Here is a 27,578-nt window from a genome sequence, read left to right on the forward strand (position 1 = left end):
GTGCAGGCTTCCAAAGTCATAGAAGAGGCAGGGCAGGTGGTCTCCCAGGCAGGCAGAGTTAGCGGTAGTGGTAGGCAAGAGTGGCAACAGTTTGGGACTTCAGTGATGACTTGGAGGAAGGAGGGAGGGGACCCCAAACCTTTCCTTGTGGATGTTTGCAACCGAGCAGCTTCTGTAGCCGATGAATGGCAAGCAGTGCCTGATATGTGTCAGTGGTGCCCATGGCCCATACTGGCTTGGAGCACAATGGCCATTTACCAGCAACACACCTGCGAGGTGCTGCAGGAGGTGCCCCCTGCCTTGATTGACTTCAACAGATGCCGACCAGTACCATCACATAGCTCCTCTCCCTCTTGGTGTATAATCTCAGGTGTATAACCATTAGCCATCTACTAATGTGTTCCACCCCATCTCATTGGCTACCGCTGATAAAAGGAGACATCGCTGTGTGGCTAAGAGGCAACAGGCTTGAACAAGATTATAGCATGGTCAGCTGTTGCATGCATAAGCAAGGTTATAAAGCACATGCTGTGTTAAATAGAAATTCACCTCCTTGTATCTATGGCATTGATGTGTCAGCATGCATGCACCATTGCCTCTCCAAGTATCGAATTGGTTCTGCTCAGCTGTGCCATCTAACAGCTAATCGAGATGTTTATTTTACAGTGTTTGTATTTAGCATATTGCTTGATCAATAGTGTCATTGGGCCAGTAGGTTCCCAGTAGGTTAAGCAATCAAGAGAAGACTGCAGGATTGCTCCCTCTTTCCACCCTGTCTCCTTTGTGAATTCCCACTGCCAGCCTTAACTACAGTTGAGTGCTACAATGTCAGCAATGTTAACTGTAGTTAACACCTAACAAATTGTTTAACAATTTATGACCCTGTTCAGCAACTAATGTTTTAATTGGGAGCCATATTTTCAGCAGAGCAAGGGCTGAAGGGCTCTGCCCACTGATTCATTCCCACAAAAAGCCAATACATAGAATATCTCGCTCAGCTTTTCACTCTTGTTTCCCTCTTTCTTGGCCTGTGTACTGGAGTGAGCCGCCAAGGCCTCTTTTGCTGTTCTTGCTGCAGCAGAGTAGGTGTGACAGCCTTTTTCTTATTCCACATTTTGAAAGGGGAGCATAGTGGGTGGAAGGCTCTGCCAAAGCTTGTTGTTTGACTCCAACTTACATAAGCCTCCTATCAGCATCACCAATGGCCAGTGCCAATGGGAGCTGGAGTTCAATAACATCTGGAGGACACCATCTTGGCTACCCCAATGTGTGGAGTGTACTGAGATAGATGGACTACTGACCTGACTCTGCATAAGGCAGGTTCTTGTGTTTCCAGGGGATGGTCAAAAGGGCCTTTGTCTAAATCTTGGCTCATGGAGGAGACAGCAGTAGAGGTACAGGGAAAGCTCGTTATGGCGCAGCTCACTGAATATACCTTGGGTATGACAGTGGCCCCTGAGTAAAACACTGGATACAGGAAGTGGCTTTCATTATAACACAGAACCCCTATGACGCAGGTGCATCCTTCGTCCCCCAACCCCCATGTTATAACGAGCTTTAATTGTATTTCATCAAGTCTTTGGGATCAGTGGCTGACTGGGAAGTGATGCCTAATGGGAAGCTCCTGGGAGCCATATTTGGCCCACACGCCTCCGGTTGCTTATCCCTAATTTACAGCTTAATGTTTTCCTTTTATTTGTGGCTTGTGCTGCTTTCCTGATGGACTGAAGAAATCTTGTGACCAAACATCACAAAGGGGAAATCCAGAAATGTTACCTAGTTTAAATTGTCTCATTTGTGTGGGTAGAATTTGTCCCCTGCCCTACCCTTAGCCCATAGATGTCATGGCCCGGTTTTAATTATCCTGTCTGGGAAAATTTTTAAAAAGAAAGGATAGGTTTTTATCTTGCTTAAATAAAATATAAAAAGTAAAGGTGTCCCCGCACTTGTAGTGTGAGTCGTTTCCGACTCTTAGGGTGACGTCTTGCGACGTTTACTAGGCAGACCGTATATATGGGGTGGGATTGCCAATTCCTTCCGCGGCCTTTCTTTACCCCCCAGCATATGCCGGGTATTCATTTTACCGACCACAGATGGATGGAAGGCTGAGTGGACCTCCACCCCTTTTACCAGAGATTCAACTTCCTCCTTCCGTTGGAATCGAACTCCGGCCGTGAGCAGAGTTTCGGCTGCATTACTGCCGCTTACCACTCTGCGCCACGGAGATATAAAGATTAAATATAATTTAATCTTTTTTCTGATAATAATGACAGGAATAATAAAATAAAGCTTTTGACACTTAGAAAGTTTAGTTAAGAATCAAAATATATTTATTTAGTTGTTTTTAACTGGAAATCAATTCCCCCATTGCAGTTGATATCCCTGCATTGAAGCGATAAGGACATTTTTAATGTTTTGCAGCATCTGCCTGTACATTTTAGTATGTTGCAGGATTAGTGGGTAGCTGATGCTCCTGTTACATAAATGTGAGCAAGTAAAATGAGATCCTCATTACAGAGTGAAGTGGATAATATGAATCAGTAAGGGTGATGGAACTGTATTTACTGTCCATAACTCAGGAATAGTGACTCTTCTTCTCCAAATGAGGGGATTCACAGGCACCAGTATTTTGCTGTGTTGCACAAGCAAATCCCCAAAGCCTCAGCAGCAGAAATGTCTGCAAGTTGAGAGATAAATATGTGAAGACAGATGCAGTAAAAACTGTGTTGGAATTACAGCCATTCAGCTCTTGGCATGGCTATTATCCAAGTCCCAGCCAAGGTGAGGAGCATCAGCATTCTGTTCATAGCTCCACAATGGGAAGACACGTTGGTAACTCACAAACAGAGCTCGTACTGGCAAATTTAGTCTGGTTGGCATGCAGTTCAACCATATAGCTTATATTTCTTCAGTAACAGATACTCTTCATGCATAGATAAAATCTTGAATGCATCTAGTTACTAGGGATGGAAAAGATCTGTCAGTTTCAATTCTCTCAGTTTCTCATTTTTCCAGTCTTAAATTCAATTCTCCCCATTTCTGCAGCAATTCACTTTTTTTAAAAAGTCCTCATGTCAATTTCCAGTATTTTAGTGCACATTTCTCCTAATAAATACATTTTTGTAGGCAGTTTTGACTAATATACACATTTTTGCAAGGAAATTCTCATCATATAATGCAGTTTTGCATGTTATTTTCACTTACATATTCATTTTTATGTACACTTTCCCCTAACATATGCAGTTTTGTCAGCATTGTTTGGCTGGCAAATTACTTTGCAAATTCGAATAAGTGAGAATTTCCAAGGATGGCTGTGTTTTGGTTCTCATATTGTTTTGGAAAGTACGAATCTGATAGATTTGGCTTGAAATGGGGATTGAATCAAATTTCTCGCCCATCCCTACTAGTTGCCAGAATTCAGTGTATTGTTTTAACTGCAAAGTTAAACTGAAGTTACCAAGAGATAGTCCCATCAATAATCAAGTGCAATCAGAGCATTTTGATTAATTTCTGAGATCTCTGTTTCTCAAAGACCAACATTTTGTTTAGAAAGGGGACAGGAAGGAGGCTGTGAACCATCAAGAGAGTGACCTTCGTCAAGTGTTGTTGTTTTTTCATCACAGTGCTTACTCTTCAGCTATAAGGCTGTTAAGAATGTCTCACCAGCATGTTCGCATAGTCACACTAAGCCATACTCTGGCTTACTGTGGTGTGTTAACCAGGCCAATGTCTTAGCATTAAAAGACATCTTTGAATATTTGCTTAAATTTTAAATAGTTCCTTGAAGCCCAAATTCCTATGAATATCATCACTCTTTGAATTTTAATGGATTGGTGGTATTTATTTTTTTGTTATCTCAAGCTTATCTCATATGTTATTGCAGGTAGATGGATGGGCTTTTCCGTTTAACAGAGACTGTATTATACATTTGTAGTTGCACAACCATGATGGTCCAAAGAAGTGCCCTCCCAGTGCCTTGTGTTCAATTGCACACACAACTCCTCTTCCCCATCTTCAACTACTTTATCCCCTGTGATGTAAGTTGGGAAAGTATATACATTGCAGGAATATTATTTGTACAGCATGAAGATTTCCAGAGTACAGGAAGACAGGACCCTGCGCAAGGAATTTAGAATAAAAATTTCACCACAAGGAAGTAAGAGACGAAGGGGACAGAAGGATGAAGGCAGTGGTTAAATGGGGGATATGCATTTATTTCACTTACAGTGCAATCCAGTAATGCCTACTCAGAAGTAAGCTCCATTGGGTTCAATGGGACTTACTCCCAGGTAAGTGTGTATCGGATTGCAGCCTTAGGCATACAACTAGGCTTAGTTAAATAGAGTGCGGGGAACTAAGATGCTGTAAAGAAGACTGTTCTCCTCCCTCCTCTTTTAACCAAGCCCATTTGTTTACTTCTCCTTCATCAAAGGGAGGAAGGTCTGACAGGGAAGAAGAGTTGCCCTGTAAAATGTCCAAAGGAAAACCTGTCTCTTGATTTCTCCTTAGAAGTGTCATTTAAGGATGGCACTCAGTCCCAGAAGTTCCCCAGAAGATATTGGGTAGAATTATTAAGACTTTAGGAGTAGAATTGCTAGGATTAGACAAAATCCCCAGCTTTGCAGCAATTCCCCCATTATTTTATTAACATTATTTCTATACTGCTTTATATTTTTGGGGAAACAAATCTCAAATTGGTTTAGAACCTAGATGAAAACATCACAAAAATGTTACAAATAAAAATTAAATATAAAAGACACATTCAAAGTGACACAATTAAGGAAAAAATAAAGTGTTCTCTTAAACATAAACATTACAGATAAAAATCAAATACAAAAATACAATGAACTCCACAAAACAGCATTGTTAGTAATTAAAAACAACCTCCTGGCAGACCACAAAAGGAATTGAGGAACTGATTTGGCTGAAGTGCAAGCTCATGCTATACTTTCCACAGTGGCAAATTGAGGCTGGTCTGTGGCTGCAAAAGGCAAGTGGGCGGTTATGTATCCAGTGCTCATTATACTAAGAGTAAAGGTAAAGGTGTCCCCGCACTTGTAGTACGAGTCATTTCCAACTCTTAGGGTGACGTCTTGCGACGTTTACTAGGCAGACCGTATATATGGGGTGGGATTGCCAGTTCCTTCCCCGGCCTTTCTTTACCCCCCAGCATATGCCGGGTATTCATTTTACTGACCACAGATGGATGGACAGCTGAGTGGACCTCGACCCCTTTTACCGGAGAGTCGACTTCCTCCTTCCGTTGGAATCAAACTCCGGCCGTGAGCAGAGCTTTCGGCTGCGTTACCGCTGCTTACCACTCCGCCACGGAGGATCTTTATACTAAGAGTAGACGACTTGAAATTAATGGGCATGTCTAATTTAAGTCCATTAATTTCAGGGAGACTACTCTGGCATGACTGGTGTTGGCTACAACCCACTGTCTCCAAAGAGTATACCTTCCAGTTGTTTTGTTACACAAAAGAGTGTTTGTTGTATGTCAAAGAAAGAGGTGTCTGTCAGAGATTGGTAATCATGTTTATTGGTTATGGGACTTTTTTCTGGAGTATTTGTTCAATAAATTTCTCATGTTGCATTATCTCCATTAGATTTACATTATATGCATTTATATAAGATTGAAGATATTTTACTTGATGGACTCAGTCTGGGAAGCTGGGTATTCCTTCCTTTATATCCTTGCAACTTGCCCTGTCTATAGTTTAGATGAGATTTTATCCCAGATATGACCAATCCTTCCCTGGCACCTTGGAGAACAGAAACACATGTTGACAAAACAAACATTTTTCTCTTCCTCTATGTTCCTATGTTATGCTTTCCATTTAATTTTGGATAAGAATACTGTGTGGATCAAGGTTTTTGTGTGTGGTGATTTGGTGATTTACTTGCTTCATGAGTATATTTCTGTGGATCTTGCTATTCGGAACTGAAGTCTGCATGTTAAATCTTAAATAAAAATAGTTGTTAGATACACTTTTTATTAGGGGTGGTATTTAATTACTCAGTCATACTCAGTGTTGACCCCTTGAAATCAGTGGATTATTTATTTAAGTCCATTGATCTGAGTCTGACTAACATCGGCTGTCACCCTAGGTGTCTATAATTATATGTTCAAGGCATTGCAGCACGCTTGCATTAAGGGTTGTATTCAAGAAACATGGAAATTATTGACGGTTTTGAAAAATAACAAAAGAACATTTCAGGGAAGACATGCTTATTCAGAGACAAAGATAAACATGCCCATTACGCTAGGTGCCTATATTTCATGAAAAGTGTGTGAATTCAGGGGACATAGGGGTTGTGATTTGCAATGTATTCCAAGACAAAGTGTTGTTGGGAAACTAGCATTTGAAACTGAAATACTCATCCACCCACTGTGTGTAATTCAAGTGCTATTAATGGAGTTGAAAATGATCAGGCAAGTAACAGTTGCCTTTCCCTGCAGTCATAACAGAATGTCTGACAGTCTCACAAAAAGGCATTAGGCAGAAGTAGGCGGAATTAAACCATAAGACTAATAAGACTAATACTTAGAATTCAGATCCCCCCCCCAATTTTCAAATTCTTCACAAAACTTTAACTGTTTAAGGACTGGTACCTACTTCTAAAATAATTCCTAATAGGGTGCAACTAGGGCAACATGCACACTAGTTGTTTCAAAGCCACAGGGCTGTTTTGTCTGGCTGAAGTTTTAAATGTGTTTGCCAACAGCTGGATACATCTCCCTTTCCCATTGTTGATGTCATACCTTTTAGGACCACCCACAGCAAAGCATTGGGCCAATCACTGTCTCTGCCTGTTCCATTGGACACTCCTTGGAATGGTAATTGAATTGTTAGCCAATCAGTTTTGAAGTCTGTGTGAAGCTGACTTCAAGGTAAAAAGCACTCAGTCTCCAATTCCCCAGGTAAAGTGTAGGCAACAATGTTAAAAATTAACACATCACCTGAAAAAAATCTAAGAGATATATGGATATATGTTCCAGATGACTTTTTTGCAACTTGGCATTGATTTATCTATTTTGTCAATACTGGGAAATTACTCAAATTAAGGTTTCAGTTCAGTATACTTTTATTTAGAATTGGTAAATAAAAATAGTAAGATATCCGGCCAGCTAGGGCTCAGGATATCACAAGACTGCCATGGGCTTGCAGGTGTCCAAACAGAACTTTGTGCTCCCACAGGCCCTTTAAGAAATAAGGTTGTGAGTAAAAACATTTATTTCACATACAAGAGACTCACAGTGTGTCCAGTGGTGCTAACTCACATAGGGTGAAGAAGCACCCTGTTTGAATCTAGTCTATTGTATTCTGCACTGTGAATGGCTCTATGAGAACATACAATACTTGAAAGAAATGGCATGCTCAGAGATGAATTCATATTTGTATTTAATGATGATTCCACAGCTTCCATTGTTGGCCAAAAAAACTGAGTCCCAGGATGCCTTTGAAGAAATCCCACCTCCTCTTGACCCTTAGGCTTAGTTAGGGTACCACTGTCTATTTTGGTTTCTCTCAGTTTCTCCAATCTTAAATTCACTTCTCCACATTTTTAAAAAAGAAGTAGTCATGAAAATTCATTAGCATTTTAATGTGACTTTCTTCTAATATGCATATTTTTGCAAAGCAATTTTCCCTAATACAATGCATTTTGTATGCTGTTTTCACTCATATATGCAGTTTTATGCATACTTTGCCCTAGTATATAATTTTGTACACATTACTTAGCTGGAGAAGTGCCTTGCAAAATTTGGAGACGTGTGAATTTCAAAGGATGGCTGTGTTTTTTGCATATTGCATTGGAAAGTGCAAATTTGGTAAGTTTGCCTTTACAAATGGACTGAATCTAATTTCTCTCATCCTTAGTCTCAGCATAAGGCTTTTTAATTCCTACAGCTTTGAACAAGGTTAAACTGCTGCAAGATTGACAAACATCTAAAAACCCCAATAATTTAAGGCCTCCCAGTATCCCCATCCATGAAACAAAAATGGTATAAGTAAAAACATTTTTTTCACCTACAAGATAGCCACAATGTGTCCAGTGGTGCTAACTCACACACGGTGAAGAATCACACCCTAAAGGCCTAGCTGAGTAGATGTGGCCTTGAAGGAACAGCTCTGAGCATGCTGAGAACACATATCTGCAGTTCAGAGAACACATATCTACATCTCTCCAATGGACAGACTCCCAATGCCTGTATGTGTATATACTAATTCCTGTCTCCTAATTGTGTCCTGGCTCTTAACCAGAGAAACAAACTCAGGACTTGACGTCTGGGTTTTGCACAGTTTTATTTCAGAAGTTAGCACAGGAACATAGCATTGAAACACAGAATCCTAGAGTTGGAAGGGGCCTATAAGGGCATCAAGTCCAACCCCCTGCTCAATGCAGGAATCCAAATTAAAGCATCCTTGACAGGTGGCTGTCCAGCTGCCTCTTGAATGCCTCCAGTGTTGGAGAGCCCACCACCTCCCTAGGTAAATGGTTCTAGTGTCATACTTTTCCAACAGTGTTATGACCCTGGACTGGGGGGGAGGGCTTCGAGGAAGGGGACTCTGACTTTGAGGACTGAGGAGATGACTTGAGCGAGGAGGGCTTGCAGCGCACCCAGTTACCTGCCCCCCTGTGCAGAAGCGCAGCCTGGGCTGTCTGAGGCTGCTCCTCTGGACACTCCCCCCTCGCCCACACCTGAAGCGCCACCTTGCAAACTGATTCCCAGCTGGGCGCCCAACCACTTTCCACATCTGAACAGACTGTTAGCCCCCATCATTCGGAGAGGTAAGCTGAGATCCAGACCCCTTCGCCCCATTTCCGGTGGCTTTGGAGGCTCAAAGAGCAACAGTCGGGGTTAAGGAGGAGCCGTAGTTTACGCATGAAAGACAAACCTACTTAAGTGGGTGCTGGGGAGGGAGACGTTGCTAGTGTCAACGTCTGTGGCTGCTTAGTCAGTGTTACAGAGGGAATTAGTTCCTAGATAGCATAGTTAGGTGAATGAGTTGGAACACTTTTGACATAACTCTAACCTTAATAAAAAGAGAAAACCTCAAAGAACCATGTGCTTCTGCATCCCTCAGCTACGGGAAGGACAAACAGGTAGGAAGTTTTTTCTGATGTTCCATTAAAATTCTGGCTTCCTCCAACTTGAGCCCATTTTTCTGTGACCTGCACTCTGGGATGATCGAGAAGAAATCCTCGCCTATGCTCTGCATGAATCAGGATACAGAATAACAGCAGATGCAGTTAGGCTGTGGAAACAACAGAAAGTTGTCGCAACAAAACTCGTACCGTAAGACTCCAGATAAAAGAGAGAGGGCAGGCACTCTACTTGCACAAGCTAAATCTAGTGCTTTCTCTCCTGGGAAAAGAGGGTAATTTCTCAAGTTGTAACCGTCTTTTCTCCTGTCTGTGTGACCTTGGGGAAACTGTTAACTCTGACACTGTGAGAGATCCCCCTACCCTTATCTCTCTGGAGTTGTGTAGCAGATTCTTTAAGGCCTGGCTGCTCAATGAATATGTCTGAGCTGGGTGCCAGCAATGAAGGTAGACTACATTCCTCACTCTCTGCCACAGGTGAGGGAGGGGCTGCTGAGGCCTTCCTCAGCAGAAACACTAGCAGGACCACTGGGCACAGGGCTGACAGGGTTTTCAGGAAGCATTTCTCTTATGGTCTCACCAGATCCTTGTCCAACATCTGCAACCCCCTCCCCATTCTCCCAGTCTTACCAAATGTTCTCCATGGGGCCCATGACAAATTGGCTGAATTGCCATCATGACAACTAAACGGGGTGCAAACTTGTGAAGCTGCTAGGCAAACTCTGGAAAAAATAGCAATTTTCCACATGGTTCTTCTGCCAGAAGATGGATGGGAAGGACTTCCTGGCCATAACAATAGTTTTGGATTGGGATTGGATGAGCAGTGCAGAGAGCTGATTGGCCAGAGAACACCAGATTGACTCCAGGACTCTTTCTGTAAGTTCAGATGCATGCACAATAAGTATGTCAGAGACAGGAAAGATTGTGTGGTTTTGAAATTTTTGTGAATTTGGAGGAAACATTTAATTGTTTTGCTTGCAATTCCCCTCAGTTGAGCAATGCGCTGGTTTGCCCTAATGGGCCAACCTCCACAGTATAAACCTTGGAGAGATAATACATCTATACCACTGTCTTTTCTTTGATATGCACTAGGTTCAGATTTTTCAGGATAAGCAGGACTGGAAACTTATAAAGAAATTGCTTTTACCCTCTAACAACTGTTAACATTTCTTCTATGGTGTTAGAATCTAGGAATATCCTTCTTAGAGTGTATTCAGACTGACCCATTTTGAAGAAAAAAGAATCTGCTTGAGGATCAAAATACTTTTTGTGGTTTCTTAGCAGAGAGTTCTTTCATTCAGCTAGGAAGACACAGAGAGTCAAACAAGAAAGGCAGATTGCAAGGTCATGTTGCCCTTGTTTTGGGGAGAACTGGATCAGAGGGAGGGCATACAAACTCCTGTCCCCCAAGAGGGCACCATTAGAATCTTTTTAAATGTCTTTGGTTCAAACTGAATAGGAAGACTAATATAATACAGCATTGCATCTCAGGCCTTTCCATGGAAACAAAAAGTGCCCTAGCCTACCAGCAGCAGCTTGAACATATATCATGCCTCCACCTCTATATATAGGATAAGGAACCATTACATATCTTTGGTGTATAAGGTTGATAACCATTCTCTTATTTGCAACTTTTAAAAAACATGGCACAAACTGACTGAAGGGGGAATACTTTCATTGTAAAATTCACCTGCGCAGCACAAGAAGCTTCTCTTTGTCTCTTAGAGGCCGGAGGACAATTTTACAATATCTCTAAACAGTTTCTCTGATCCTCTAGCCCTGTTTGGATGACATCTGTTGCACATAGATATAATTGTCTTCTTGCTTGTTTTCCTTTTGAGTGGGGGCAGCTCCCATCAAACGTAGATAGGAGATTTGCTAGACTAACCACTACTTACATGAAGAGTGAATGGAAAATCTCTAGGTCTCCTCAGGGAAGGAGCAGAGGAAGCAGGACACCTCCAAAGAGTCGAAGCATCTGGACATCTCTGCCAGAGGACTAGAGGTTCCCACCCTAGCTGCTTGGGCTCCTGGCAGGCTCTCAGATCTCCCCTCATCTCCCCCTGGACCACAGCAGGAGCAGAGGAGATGGTGAGCCAGGCAGGAGCTTCACTACTGCTGCCAAAGTGCCCAATGAGCTGCATGTAAGACAGGGGAAGTGCATGTAAGCACTTACCTGGATCAATTGCTGGGTGAGAGCCAGGAGCCAGTGTAGCCTCGAGCACCTATATAAGCTCCCAGTCTGATCAGATTCATTGCTGAAGCAACAGCTTTCTTCCAAGCTCTAGTCGTTAGTGTTCCTGACCTAAGGAAATGGACATCTCCTGAAAATGTTGTCTCCTATGTGGAATGCTTAGCAGAAGGGGCTCGCAAGGTGGGTGCAGCTGCTATGCTGGCTTCCCAGCAGATGGGTTGCTGTTGTATACCATGAGGGAGAGTGGTAGGGATGAGGCAGCAGCAGGGAGGTTGGTATAATGCCAACGCCCTGGCAGGAGCAACAGATTGGCTCTGCTGGTACATCTGCACCACATTAACCTTTCCATCACCTTGCCCTTCTCCCTCCTGTTAAGCAAGGGTGACCCACCTGCCCGGAAGGTATCATAGCAGCTCTGCCCAGCTGGCGAGCTGCTTCTGGTGTGTAGTCGTCTTGGTATTCTGAAGTAGGGATAATCAGGGTGCTGCCCAGTTAACAAACTACTTTCCAACAATCAACATTACAAATGAGGGCTATCTCTTACAACTTGGAAGTGTTCATTTTATGAATTAAACTACGGGAAGACATTTTAACCATAGCCTTGATTCAAGTATGGTAGATGGACTTTGTGCCAACAGCTGGCTGTCCTTGTTCCGAAGGATCTTTGGTCTGCAGTTACATTTACAATTAAGCAAAGGATTGGCTGAGAGGACAAATGCAAATCTAAGAAAGGTTTGAGCTCACGGCTCCACAACAACTAGATATTTTGCACACTATGGTGTGCATTACTTTTTTGAGCCATTAGGACCACAGAACTTTGAAACAGCATATATCAGAAGAACATGAAACTCTAAGATAAATTCACTTATCATGTGAGAACTTAAGAAACAAATGCAGCGATGATGTGGCCAAATGCAGGATTAGATACAGCAGTGGGACAAAAGGTTGACCGTGCAAAAGCTTTTCTCAATTTATGGACCAAAACAATTGCTCTCACATTAAAAATTCATATCTGTCACTGTCACCTCATTCACCATCTGCTCACTAGATTGGCCTATGACAAAGGGGAGGTACATTTCATTACTAATTTGCTTTTTGTTCAGTGCATTTTTTCCAAGTGGGTCTGTCAGTGTAACAGTAGGGGAAAAACATCAATCACTTCTTCAGAGGGCTTAATAAAGCTTGACTACGTCTGTAGCATAGCACACTCTGATGATGCTATGATATATATGAAAGCCAGTTCCTATTTTAATAACACAAGAAATAATGGAGAAGCCTCCTCTGTGAACAAAGAATGCCACTGCATAGTGAGACAATGAATTATTGTATTTATTTATATCTGAAAACTGGTCACCAGCCTTCCGATTCAAATCAGCTCTATGTTCCTCATTAGTACAGACTGTCACCTTTGCAGACCACTCATCTGGAAATTTGGACTGTGTAGAAATACTCCTTTTTAATCAAGTAATTTTACCATTCTGTTTTCCAGTGACTGCTGGCTATGTTCACAGAAATTGCTAGACTGGGGAGTTTAACAGACTGAGTAGTTAGATGGGTTGACTATATGATAAACCAAAAGAACAGCAGAAAACAGACATTCTGCTTGAATAGAAGCACCTTGGCCTCAATAACGTTTTTATACAAAGAGAATATTTGAAAAGGAAATTGATTCCATCCCCCCAAGTTCTCCCATTGTTCGTTGTGTTTTGTATGCAGTCTTTTAAATGCTGTGTTTGTGGTTATAAGTAACAGAACTTCCTAGAGAACAGCTTCTTCTGTGGTGCAGGCAGATAATGACGGAGAGCTTGGATTAAAGTATAGCCATTACCTTTCTGTCTGCTGATCTGATTTTTTCTCTGGTTTTTTCCTTCAAAACATGAACAAAAGAGTGGACTTTGGGTGATAATTATGTCCCTTTAGAATGTAGACGGACTTGTAACATAACAAGAAAAAAACCCCAACCATTTCATTTTTATATCAATTTTTGTCTTTTTATCTCTCTTGCTTATTATGAAAAGTGCTTGTTTCTGAATAGCCTTTCTTGCTGAATAAAGTGTTTATCCTTCATCAGGATCCTGCAGTGTGTCCAAAATGTGACAGCTCTGTGGTTGACTCATACACACAGAGGCCCTATTCTCATTGTTCAGCAGCAGAAGGTGATCTTTTCTCCTTGATTATTTTTATCCTTCACTTCACAACAAAAAGGAAAAGAGGGGGACGGGAGTGCCACTAATTATGTATCATGAACATAATTCTATAAGTCCTGGATCTTAACAACACCTGGACTTAAATCATTCCCCCTTGCTGCTGTTTGAGAGAGATCCAGTCGTTGGCAGAAGTTGTAAATCCCTGTTCAGTTCCTAAAACAGAGCTAGAATATTCTACTGTATATTTATATTTGGGAGAACTGAATACCTTCCGGTAATGCCTAGTATATATTGATGTCTGAAGGTACAAAACACAGCCCCCGGGGTGAGTTCAGAGCCTGGATTGGAAACTATTCTTAGAAGAGTGTTACATGTAAAAACTAGTCAGACATTGCTTCTTGATATTTTTGAGTGCTAAATAGCCCGCAGATGTGTTCTTGAGTACCTGACTCCTGTCCCAACTTTGCTCTGCCTATAGGGTTACCATCATTTTGTCATTTCAAAAAGAGTACATTTGGCTTCGATAAGTGAAAAGTAAGAGTATGCTGTTGCGCCATCTCAAAAAGAATACATGTACTCTTAAAAGAGTACGGTTGGTAGCCCTTTCTGCCTACTTCAAGGCCAGGCATTATTTATTTTGCCATGTCCTATCCAGATAAAGCTTGCATATCTTATTATCAGTTATCTCTACTCTTCTGTTTGGACTATGCTATAGAAGGTCAGGAATTCCTGGTCAATGTATTGTCTTTTCCAACTAATGCTAAAATCTAGATTTGAAAATGATTCATCTACATGTTTATGTTTTGCATTGATGGATGAATGTCAAATAGTCGCATTGTTGCAAACTGCCAGGCTGACAATCCCAGTGGAAGATGGCTGTCGTGAAGATTTGCGTTCATAATGGATGAATGAGTGTTTCAGGAAATTTAGAACAGTCCCATAGTGGGTTCTGAAGGTGGAGACTGAAAATGATGGGGCAATGCAGCCCCCCAAAAAGCATTTTAAAGTCCCTTTGATTTCAATGGGCACCCACTGGCATTACTGAGACATAAAAATACTGACCTTGTCTGGATTGTGCCCTATTTTTTTTAAGTCAGCACACAGTAATAAAGCAATTAGAAGTGTCTCATCCTGAACTCTTTAAGAGGGTGAGCATGTGTTTCGTTTCGATTTGCATTTGATTAGAGATGTCATAAATATTCATAATTACCTGATGTCACAGTCCTTGGCTGTATTGTGTGAATTGAGCATATTTTGCCCCAGATGCCCCATGGATGTTTCTGAAGTTTAACACTTTTTCTTAACTTCTAGTCATTTTGAGAGGAATTCTCTTGGAATGTCACATGCCAGATCTGGGGGAAAGTGCATATTTTGTAACTTTAATCCTCTTATCCTAATTTAACAAACCCTGTTTTGCTTATTCCCCCAAATAGAACAATCACTCTAGAGAATCAGTTGGTCATCCTTGCAACATCAGCAGAAGATGCTGGGTGCTACTATGTCCAGGCAGTCAATGAGAAAAATGGAGAGAACAAGACGAGCCCGTCTGTTTACCTGAATGTGACAAGTGAGTACTGATTTTGACAAATGTATTCTGAAAAAGTTGTCACGTGTGCCATGGAGAGACGTTTCACCCACAAAGGAAAACAGCTTTAGTAGCACACATAATCCACTGTATTATTTACAGAAAGCAGGAACCAGAAAGGAACTCAGCCTCTTAATGATGAGTGAATTCTAAGTGTGCATTAAGCACAACAGTTTCTTTCCCAGAGGATTTAACCTGCAACCTTCCTGGCAGCACTTCATTAAAAAAATTCATTTAGGTGCCTTTTTGAATCAATCAATCAATCAATCCATATTTTTAAAAGTTTTTTTTTGTTTTTTTGTTTTTGTTTCTGTGCATCGGAGAGCTGATGCTGTTAGTTTTTTCACAGAAGACTTGTTACCTGATAAGGAAATTAACAAGGAAAGTGTGTGTGTGTGTGTCCATTTGATCTGAATCAGGAGAAGTGGTGCTAGACGATGCTTGGAAACACCAATACTGTTATTGAATGCCAAATTGGTCTACAATAAAATCTTACTCATGTACAGTTTAATTGTGAGTTAGCAGACTGACCTGGCATGTATTGCCAAGACTTGGATGAAGAATGGGGTGGGGTGTGACTCTGCTCACCTTGGTATTTATTCAGGGCAGTACCAGCTGAGGGTTGGGGGAAGGTGTTGCTATAGTCTATCAGTGTTCATTCTCCTTCAACAGATCACCTTGCCATTATGAGGTGGAGCTACAGGGCCTGCATTTTTTATTGGGCCATGGAAACAGGTTAGGGATGATGTTGGTATACTGCCTACCCTGCTACCGAATAGTGTCCCTGGTAAAGCTAGGATCCCAGGACAGCAGTGCTGGGTAGCTTCAATATTCATGCCAGACATCATGAGACTGGGTCAGGAGTTCATGGGCTCCACGGCATCTAAGGGTTGGTCTCAAGTTCTCAGTGGTCCAATGCACACAGCAGACCATACCCTCAACCTGGTCTTTGCCCCAACTTGGGAGAGGAATAGTCTGCAAATGGTGTGTGTTTGTGGATACCGCCCAGTTTCCATGGAGTAACCACGTTCTGGTGAAATTTAGGCTTTTAACATTAGACCTGCCACAGGTGTGGGAGACCAGTTAGAATGGCTCTGCCCACAGTGACAAATGGAACCCGAGAGACTCCAGTATGCCATGGGGAATTTTCCATTGATTAGAGCTGACAAGTCTGTTGAGGCTCTCATTTCACTGTGGAACGGTTTGATGTGGAGGGCTGTTGACATGATGACTCCTGAGAGTCTTTACTGGTGTGGTAAAGCCTGAGGAACTTGTTGTTTCAGTTGTGGGTGATGAAGCAAGCCACGAGAGGAGAAGAGCATAAGTGGCATAAAATTTGCTCCAAAGGTGACTGAGCACTTTTTAGGGCCCATAACTGTGCCTATCAAGTAGCGATGGAGGCAACTAAGAAGATGTTCTTTGCTGCTTCTGTTATATCCTTAAGTAGTCATCCAGATGAGCTTTTCCATGTGGTCTGGAGGCTTGTCCCATTAGATAAGGAGGATAGGCAAACGGAAACAAACTGTTAGCTGTTTGCTTGGCAGTTTTATGATAAGGTTACTTGACTCCATAGCAACTTGGATGCCACAATTGTGGCAATTGAAGTTGAGCTATCAAATGTACCATCTTCCCCTGTCTTGAAGGATCATTTTCACGTTATGTGGCCTGTTGCTATGGACAGGATTCTTCCAGCTTTGCATCCAGGCATCTGTCCTCTGGACCCGTCCCCATCCTAGCTGGTGAAAGCTAGTTGGGGGTATGTGACTGTTGGGTTGAGGGCAGAGATGTAAGGAGGCATCATTTTCCACTCGACCCTGTATTCTTCACATGCAGCGCTGTTTCTGTTCTGCTGCTGTTTGTCTTCTGCCCAAAATGGTGTTACTCATCTTGCTCTCTGCCTATGTTTCATTATGTTGTCATTACATTATTCCTTCCCATTCATTTCAGTGCAAAGGTGTTAAATGCAAAGGGTTGTGTGTAATCAATGATACATCATTTGCAGACTGATAGCAACATATACCAATTGTATTCACTGGATTGATTCTGTTTTGGACATAGGCTCCCGTTTCTGGCTAACATCTACCATTGATTCTTTTTCCCGCCCAGAAATTATTAATGCATATAATTTAAAAGGTAACAAGCCTGTTTCTGGGTGACCAAAGCATCTAGAGTGTCGGGCTAATTCTACATTGAGTTAGCCTGAGATCTGTTTTCTAGCAATGAATTGTTTAGCAATCCACTGATGGTTGAGAGCAATTGAAATGAAATGTGCAACTATTTTGCTAAATAAATGGGCAAATTGAACTAGGTCTGCTGCTCGGTTGTATAAGAAATGCAGGGTTACCATGGAAAAATCAATTGTAGGGTTATCTGTTGTGACTCTGAAACTAACATAAGTATAGTGATCCAGCTGTTCTATGAGATGGAAGTGGGTTCCAGCTTTCTCTGAACACGTTAGAACTGCCTGTGCTTACTGCGTCTATGTAACTATTGATGTGGTTTTTACATGGCATACGACTTGCAAGTCACACATTTTCAAGGTAGAACTGAGCAGAACTAGTTATTTTCATACTAATTTCTGCAGTAGCTCATTCTGTTCTGGTCATACAAAAATTTGTCATGCATAAGACTGTAGCCTTACTTGTCCCCATTTCTCCCTATTGTCACTGAAAACTTGGAAGGTACCTCAACTTTCTGTCTAATGAATTAGGGAAAGAAAGGATATTCTAGCCTTATATTATTCCCTAACTGATTGAGTTGATGTCTGTGGCCGGGTCCCATATCAGTTTGATTTGTGGTGAAGCTCCTGCTGGGAGGAAGGGCGGGATATAAATCAAATAATAAACAAACAAATAAATGAATGAATAAAGTTTTCTCAGGGCGGAGAACCATCTACTGCTGGAACTAGTTCTGGACTACTAGTGTTTCTGGTAGCATTGGACAAAACATTAAATGAAGACTGGGAGTTAATTGCATATTTATTTATTGCACTTGTATACTGCCCCATAGCCGAAGCTCTCTGGGTGGTTTACAGCAATCAAAAACATTAAAACAAATACACAATTTAAAAACATATTTTAAAAACAATTTAAAGCACAATTTTAATCACCCACAGTGTGCTACCCACAACAAATGAGGGGCTGCAGGAGAGTGGCTTATTAAAACTCACAGTTATGTAGTGCTCCACTGCTGCAGCAATTTCAGAACTGTTCACAAAGAAATACATATTAGTGCAGGTGATGGTGGAATCTTCTAGGGGTCTACCCCTGGTCTCCCTGTTAAGGACAGAGAATGCCAGCCTGGAAGTGTGATCATTTTGGAACTTTGGTGTTAGAATTGTTTCCTTATGTTGTGGAGACCTTGCCCATTATTTCACTGGTCTCGGACAGGTAGGTGTAACGTCTGCTGTGTTGTCCTGTCCCTTTGAGGGAGACAAGAGTGTTCTGCTTCATAGGCCAATGTCTTTGCACCATAATGGCTTGGTCCCAAATATTGCAAGGAGACTGACAATATGGTGCCAAAGGTGTCACATAAATTTCCACCTGAAGACACACAAAGGAATTTCCCAAGAAAGCTACATGAGGACTCATGTAAGGGCCAGGTTAAGTTTAGGACCACATTTACCTGGTTTGCGTGTAACCCTGAGCTCAGCCAAACATGCCTTACTGCAAATGCGTGAGCTCCCAGAGAGGAGAAGAGATTGTAGCCACTTTGCTGCTCCTCTGGTCCTGCTGCTGCTGCTGCACTGCTTTGGGCTAAGTAATTATTTGGCTGAGCGTATTGACCAAATCCAGGCACATGGTTTGTCTCTGGGGAAAACAAACCACAAGCCTGGGTTCAGATGACACGCTAACTTAAACCATGACTTAGCTCACAAGAGCACAGCACAACCAGGGAAGGAACAAAGCGGCTGTGATCTGCTCTCTGGGAGCCCCTGCATTTGTGCTAGGCCATGGTTAGGCATGAACTCAGTTATTGTCTAATGAGTAGGCCACATAATGAGACACCAAACCCACATTTGCCATGGACTCCTTCATTTACCTCATAAAATAGGTTTAATAATTATGTCCCCTTCCACCTTGCTATGTTGCCTGCAAAATCTTGAATAAAAGGTGCCATGGCTCTCTCGAATCCCCCCTCCCGGCAGCAGAGGAAAAACAGCTATACTTAGAATTTAATGACATTCATTTATAAAGCTGGCTTTAATGATCTGTATTACATAACCACTAATGCACTCTGCAGCTCATTTTCTGATCTTAATTAACATTTGGGAATAGTCAGTCTGTGGCCATGTGAATAAAACATTTACAGTACACCGTAGGCTATAAAGAATGGCATGGACATATAGTGAAGAAAACAAAAGAAAGAGAACAAAATTAGGGGGAGGATGTGAAGTTCATGCAGGGGGCCTGTTGACTCATGGGAGTAAATGATTAAGAAAAAAAACCCAGGTAAAACTGAAATATTGAGGAATATCTATATCTATATATCATCTATCTATCTAAAAACACATACACACACAGTAAAAAGAAAATGGTTTACATATATATGTATATGTATATAAATGATTTTGAATTTCAGTGTTTAAAAATAAAATATACAGAATGAAATTACAACGTACCATTTGTAATTCAGTAATATGAGAGCATTGGACAGGGGTCTGATTACTTTTGCAAGGCATGTTTCTAAAGCTTTTTTAAAAATGTTTTTAAAGCTGATTTGTTTTAATATGTTTTTAAGAATGTTTTTGTTTTAATATATTTTAAAATCTGTTTTCATAATGTTTTAAAGTGTTTTTAGCACTTTTGTTTGCTACCCTGGGCTCCTACTGGGAGGAAGGGTGGGATATAAATTTAATAAATAAATAAATAAAGGCAGGTGTTGACACTATGATTCTAAGTCTGCTGCAAAACATGGAGATGGCTTCTGGAAGAGGCAGCCAGCTTTTGGGCATATTAAAGACAAACTGATTGTGGGGAGGGTTTTTCTGGGCACGAGGTGACCTCAAAACCTCATAAGCTTATACAGAACAGAGAAGAAAGCGGAGATGTCCATAGTGAGGCCATGAGAGAAATGTCATGCAATAAATGCAGTAGTTGGTCTAGTCAGATTTAGTGTGCCACTAGATACAAGCCTAATAAAACAGACCATTTCTACCACAGATTAATTCACAAGCCAGTCAAAGTATATGGTATTTTATATATTTTATATATATGGTATTTTATGTATTTCAAATTTATTTTAATGTTTTTGTGATTTTACTGTTTACAATTTTATTATGTACATGTTTGATTTTATTTTTGTAAGCCGCCCTGAGTGCCCCATTATAGAGTAGAAGGGTGGGATGGAAATATTTTAAGTAAATAAATAAAGTACATGTGTCCCGATCTAAGAGCTCAAGTAAAGCCAATGGGGCCACATGTGCCTAGTTTACTCCAGACGGGGCTCAGTCTGCATGACCTGAAAAAACAAGGGCTATTCCTACCATTAGGCAGAGCACATTGGCTGCTTTAGGCAGCAGATGCTGGTCCCCCTGGCATTCCTCTTGAGTTGCCTGCTGCCCCTGAACCCCCCAGCTGCTTCCATCCTCCAAAGCTGGCACCCTGGCAGCAGCGATGCTTGCTTGTTGCTCCCCTTGGCCGTCAGTCTCACCTGGTCATTTTCCTGCTATGGCTCACTCACAGTGTGGCCCAGAAAGGCCCCAGACTGCGTAGGCAGGCAGAGAGGCAGGTAGCACATGAGGCCACCCAGTCCAGCAGTATTGCATATACACTGCCCTGCTCGTGTGTCTAATGCTAGCAGCACTGCTGTTGTACTGCAGCATTTATTTGGTCAGGCAGCAAGCAGGTGGCAGGTGGAGCACTGAAGAAACAGCTGTAAGGTGTGGGACTAGAGAGCTGTGTGTGGCATTCGGCCAGCCTTCTACCATCTAAACTACCCCGCTAAGCTAGGTGCTGCCGGGTCACTCGTGTGTGTTGCAGTGGGGGAGAGCCGTACTTCGGTGGTAGAGCATCTGTGTTGCATGCACAGGGCCCCAGGTTCAGTACTCAGCCTTTCCAAATAGGCTGGGAGGGAGCCCTGGTTGAAGCCTTGGAGAACTGCTGACAGTCAGAGTAGGTGACAGTGAGCGAGATGGACCAGTGGTCTGATTCAACAGCTTCCTCCGTTCCTATGCAAGTATGACTCAACTGCCTGCCTAGTTGGCTTCTGTACATGGAGTGAGGGGAGGGGACATAGAGGGGAACGGCCCTTCCCCTCAGGTAACAAAATATCCTGGGCCAGTCTCAAGCGCAGAAGTTACAGAAACATGGAGTGGCAATTGTTTTCCTGTACTGAAGCAGCCATCCATAGTTAGGTGAATGTTTTTTAGATGAAAGTCTGCCTTGACTTTGCAAATGTTCGTTATTGTTAGGTATATATCCAAATGTATCCATACACATCTGTTCATTCCAGATGGAATATAATGCCCCCCCCAAAAAAGTGGTACATGTGCTTAAGCACCTAAAAACCATGTGTCATAGGAAATTAGGTACTGTTACTAAAATCACTCTGCAGTAGATACCAATTGTGTTGTAACTTTTGCCTCCCTGGGCTCCTGCTGGGAGGAAGGGCGGGATATAAATCAAATAACAACAACAACAGGAACAACAACACTGTTTAGTTACTGTAAACCGCCCAGAGAGCTTCGGCTATAGGGCGGTATACAAGTATAATAAATAAATAAATAATAAATAAATAAATAAACAATTATTATTATTATTATTATTACTTAAAATGTTAACAGTGCCATATTGTGTCTCTATCCAAATACTTTATGGAAAGGCACAAAGAGTATGATTGAGTAAAAGCAGGTTTGCAAAAAGCGATTATTTATAATCTCTTAAGGCAGCCTGGATTGCTGTTGCAACACTTATCATCTCTAACTGTAATTCAGGTCCTTGCTGGTGGACTTCCTTGTTCAAGTTGTGAAATACAGAAGTCTATGTCACACTCGTAGATGTATTAGTAAATTAGCTATTCTAGAACCCAATTCATAATGTTAGGAGATACAATGCGTTTTGCAGACTTTGACATCTTCTCCTCCCACCCTCCTTCAATGCAGGCTTTGCAAAATGCAAAATAAGATTGATGAAATTTTAAAAAACCTTGCCAGCCTGAGGTTCTGAAGAGTCAAAAGATAATAAAGCCAGTTATTATTTAACGAAGATAAATCGTCCTCCCAGGCATTGCAAGTGTAAAGGAAGAAACCCATTGTCCTGTTGATTAGATTAAAGTAGTAAGGGGACTAAAATTAAATTCTTGGCTTGGTTATATTTGTATATTAATTTGAAATATATGGATGTGATGTTGGCCTGGCCTGTTTCCATTTGTAATAACAAGGTGTTGTGTCCCAAGGCATCAGAGGTGCCCAGTTTACATTAAATAGCTCTTTGCTCAAATTTGTCTACTTATTCTGTTAGCCTTATTTATAATGCAACTTCTAAGAGCAATACTGTACTAAATTTAGCTGTCCGCAGTGATTTCCTACCTAGACTGTGATAGTTATCCTGGTACCTTGAACCAACTGCATTCCTATTCATCTGGATGTGTACTTACGCAAACATTTTGAATGTCCCCCACCATATCATTAGAATAAATTAGCCTGAACTGTATAGGTGATAATCATGAAGGAAAGAAATAATAATAATCCCGGTGTTGGTGAATATCGTTTTCTCTCAAATCATGTAATGTGAACACTAGCTCTGCCCTTCAAGAGCCACCGCACTGGTTCATCAAGACAAGTTTTGCATGCTTTGATGGGCACTGACTTTGTAAATCCTAAGGGGCAGCTCTTCCTCGGAACTGCTGCCTATGATCTTTAAAAACAAAAACAGGAGATTCCAAATAGGGATAGAAAGTTCTGTCAGTTTCAATTCTTTCATTTTTCTAATCTTAAATTCAGTGCTCTACATTCCTGCAGCAATTTACAATTTTTAAAAAATGCTGCAGTATTTTAATGCACATTTCTCATAATAAACACATGTTTGTAGGCAGCTTTGGCTAATGTTCATAGTTGCAAGCCATTTCCCATCATATAATGCATTTTTATGTTATTTTCACTCATATATTCATTTTTATGCACACTTTCCTCTAATATATGCATTCTAAGTACAAATTTCAAAAGATGGCTGTGTTTTGGTTCTCATATTGTTTTGGAAAGTGCAAATTTGATAGGTTCGGCTTCATATGCTACCCTGGGCTCCTGCCGGGAGGAAGGATGGGATATAAATCAAATAATAAATAAATAAATAAAAATATGCAAACTAAATTGAATTTCCCATCCATCCCTGATGCCAAGGACTGAATTTGGGATCTTCAGTAGGCAAAGCACGTGCTGTACCACGGTAGTGGTCTTGTCCTAGTATGGTAGCAATTTTTTTATTATTTATCTAATATATTTATATCCCATCTCATCAAAAACCTATTTGGTGTGGTTTGTACATGAAGGAAACAATCTGTCACTCCTGTAGTCCAGTGCACACTGACCTGTGAGTAAGTCCTATTGAACTCAAGGGAGCTTACTTCTGAGTAGACATGTACTGGATTGCAGCCTTAGTGTCTTGCCTGAACCAGGGATTATGGTTTGTTTTGCTCCAACAAACTACATTCAATAAGTCAAGAACAAACCTTGACTACATATCATGGTTTGGGAGCAAAACAAACCCATGAATCCTGGTTCAGATATAAACCAGTTCTCGTGGTTTGTTTCCTCCCTTCCATCATGAGTGGGGAGGACCACAGAGGATGCAATTTGTTCGTGCAAGGTAAACCATAGTTTGTGGCTTACTATGATGTGTGGATGCAGCCATTTTGGGCAACGTGCATGGATCTAGGAAAGGCAATCCTAAAATGGGGTGCCAACACAAAAAGGGCCCATTCTCCAGTCCCCACCCTATTATTTTAATGGTAACAGAATTTAATGGATTAATTTAGTGGATTAACTTAATTTAATGAATTAAGTAATTTAATGGATTAACAATGTTTTATCACCCTTTTCAACACTGTTGTTTTAAAAATTAGTCCCAAACTGCTGTGCTGCTTTAGCGATCTCCCGTCTTCTTAGTTATGAAATCCACCCCTCCCTCTGTACAGTCTTCCTTCCATCACCATTGTGAAGATGGGGTTATTATTTGATGTTTCAACTCAGGGAGGAAGGAAATCTATCTAAACAATAATTTATGTTTTCACCATCAAGGCTTGCTGAAAAGTGAAGGGGCGGGAGATAAAGGATTTCACTTTGAGGTTTTAATGGTGGGGCCGACTCAGCAGATGTTGAAGGTGCAGATGGGGTGTCTGAAAAATATTGTTGCATTAATTTTTGATGGGGAGCAGAAAAAAAACACAAAACATGACAGGCCAGATCCTCCACAGAACAGACTTTGCAATGGGCAGGGTCCAGCTTACACCAGCTCTATAAAGCTGTCAAAGTGCTTTTAGTCCATGCCATGGGGGATTTTGCATTCACTTAGCCTCCATGGATCAGTTCAACTAAAATGAAATTAATGCTTCAATAAGATTGTGGGTTTTTTTCATCTAAAGAAAAGGTACATGGAATAGAAGTTGAGGAGGGAATTTGATTTCTCTGCTGTGGCTGAACTTTACATAGCATTGGTTCACTCAACAAATATGATGGGAATCTAATGCAGCCCCAGATCAGAGTGCTTTATGAGTTATGCCATGTTTAAATCTATCTTGAAAATAATGACATTTCATTTTGCTCACTTTCTTGATAACCTTTAAGATTGCTCCCTGTCAAGTAAAATTCCAGGAAAAAATCTGCAGTGATTTGTTCTGTCTACGGCTCTTGTCACGCAGACGAATATCTGCTTTATGCTCCAGCAATCATTCAATATTCTTTTGTCATCCAGAAAGTTAATTTCAAGTAGCTGTACAAGTGTTTAGGAGTTGAGCTAGATCTATGTGGATACTATCACTAGATATCCATAATGCCTTGCCTTCTTAAAATTTACCTTGCCACTGAGGTTTTTCATTTTTTTCAATTCTAAAGGAAGTTAATATGTATAGACTATTGGTTCTACATCTGAAGAAGTCACAATCAATGAGTGCTTGGTTATCAGTCCAGACAAGCATATATTTCTTGGGGGTGAATGCCTCCATGAAACATATTACATTCAATTTAGCACCCATGAATTATGTTTTCAGATGTTGCACAAACATAGAAGCTGTTGTTGTATCACTGTTTTGTGGCAAAAGCAGAACATTTACAAATCCCTCAGATATGGAGACTAGGGATGCTGAGGAATTTAAGTTTTGCAGAGTTTGTATACCTTGTTCTTCCTCTGCTCACAAGTTGATTGATTGCCAGTTTTTATGGGTGCCTGAAAGAGCCAAGCTTGCTTTCAGTACCCAACAATGATTTGTCAGATGCTTATTGATACTGTTTGATGCTATTAGTCTACTCAAGTCAGAAAGTTGGCTTTGGATGTGGGAGATCCTGGTTCGCATCATACCTAGCCATGCCGCAAACTGCCACTTGTGGTCACAAGGGTCCCAGCGCTGGTGAGAGGACACAAGACTGGTGCCTCGCACTGGTCCCTCTGCAAGGCAAACAGTACCAGAACTGGCAAACAGCAGCAAATTTTGTCCCACAGCCCTGGTGCTTGCACCTTGTGGCCTGCAGTACAATAGAGCAGATGGTTATTTCAGGCAGTTGCAACTAGAGCAACACTTTGGGTCTGGGCTGTCCTCACAACAGGGTGCTTGGATCCAAAGGTGCCTTTTTGCATGCAGAAGGCATCCCTTGCTCATGGGAGGGACGGGTGAGAATTTCGATTCAGTTTGCATTTCAAGCAGAATTTATCAAATGTGCAATTTCCAAAACAATATGAGAACCGAAACAGAAGTCATACTTCAAAATTCTCAGTTATTCGAATTTTGGGATGTGGTTCTCCAACTAAACAACATTTACAAAAATGCAGATATTAGGGGAAAGTGTGCATAAAAATGAACATGAGTGAAAATACTGTAACAGCCAAAAAGGCATGAAATGATGAGAAATGGCTTGCAAAAATGTGTACCTTTGTCAAAACTGCCTACAAAAATGTGTTTATTTGGAGAAATTCGCAGTAAAATGGTGGCGAATTTTCATGAGGATTTCTTCTAAAAAAACTTGCTGATACTGCAGAAATGTAGAGCTGAATTTATCACTGGGAAAATGAGAAACTGAGAGAACTGAAACTGGCAGATCTCTCCATCCCTTACTCTTGGGAGATCTGTTTATACCTCATGCTAGAATGCTGTGTGAGAATAATTAAACTAGAAACAAAGGTGTTCTCCCACTCGTGCAAGAGTTTACACAACCTTCTGTAGAAGCTGGAGCATGAGAGCTACAAATTCTTGTGCAAGCATTTGCAGAGCAGCACTAGCCGCTGTATCCAGACTATTATTGTTTCGTATTACTGAATCAAAATTTGTTTTGAGGTATTTTGTAAAATTGCCTTTTAAAATTTAACATTTAAACATTCACTTTATAAATTCTGTGCTGCATTTATATTTGATCACAATATATCCATATATTTGTTTGCACTACATTTTTCAATCCAATAGGGATTTCTTCCTAACTCCTTTATTTATATCTGACACAAGCAATTAATCTTTCTCTATGTCTAATCACTTTTGCTATTACATTCATAGGAATGATTCGTTTCCTGTCTTTGTCTTGCACTGGAATTGATATGTAGTGATAAGAGCTTCTTAGAGGACACAAACAAAGAAAATAGAAAATTGAATTTACCTTGCAGTCATTATATAAAATGTGACATACATCAATTATGCATGCCAACCAGGGAAATGCAGTCTTGAACAAACTCCGCTGATTTGTTGGAAGACTCACATAAGGACAATGTGTAAAAAAGTCTTTAATGTACGAATGTTGTGCTGTTTCTGGACCTTTTCAATGTACTGATTATGAAAACAAGTGACGGGATGATGCACTAATAGTAAGAGAACATTTATTAATAGAAAAAATTGGGCCAGTGTTAAAACTGTAAAAAAGCATAGGAATTTTCATGGAGAGGACACACCTGTACATAACTAAGTTCAGTCCATTAATTTAAATGAGCCTATTCTGAATAGAACTCAGTTACCTACAATCCACAGTCTTGCTTGCAGACATTCTTTTGGACTGCAAATCTATCATATTTTGGGCCTTACCAGGGTGCTTCTAGGCGGGGGGTCTCCATCCTGTTGCCTAAAGGCACCATGGTGCCTGCAAAGTTGTTCAGTTGTGCTCTCAGGAAGTAGTATAGAATCTGAGTGTTCATTTAAAAAAAAAGTTATTTCTGCACTCTGCTGCAATATATATCAAAATCTGACACTCCCAACTATGCACAGTTGTTCTGCCATTTTATCCTAACAACCCTGTGAAGTAAAGTAGGCTGAGAGAGAGTAACTGGTCCAAAGACTTCTGGTACACGGTAACTTTCATGGCTACATGCAGAACGTAGCTCTTGGTCTGACATTCTGACTATTAGCTTTATTA

The 27,578-nt window shown here is 41.1% G+C and overlaps 1 protein-coding gene across 8 annotated transcripts in view; it reads left to right on the plus strand.

The window, feature by feature from the left end:
* Positions 1–27,578, plus strand: part of SDK1 (sidekick cell adhesion molecule 1) — a 681,727-nt gene that overhangs the window by 294,980 nt on the left and 359,169 nt on the right. For all 8 annotated transcript variants that reach the window (XM_061599424.1, XM_061599427.1, XM_061599426.1 and 5 more), the window contains one exon: positions 14,886–15,019. In XM_061599424.1, the coding sequence (XP_061455408.1) occupies positions 14,886–15,019 (134 nt within the window). The remainder of the gene's footprint in view (positions 1–14,885; positions 15,020–27,578) is intronic.

Source organism: Rhineura floridana, chromosome 17, assembly GCF_030035675.1.
Source record: "Rhineura floridana isolate rRhiFlo1 chromosome 17, rRhiFlo1.hap2, whole genome shotgun sequence".
In the NCBI taxonomy this organism is placed as follows: domain Eukaryota; kingdom Metazoa; phylum Chordata; class Lepidosauria; order Squamata; family Rhineuridae; genus Rhineura; species Rhineura floridana.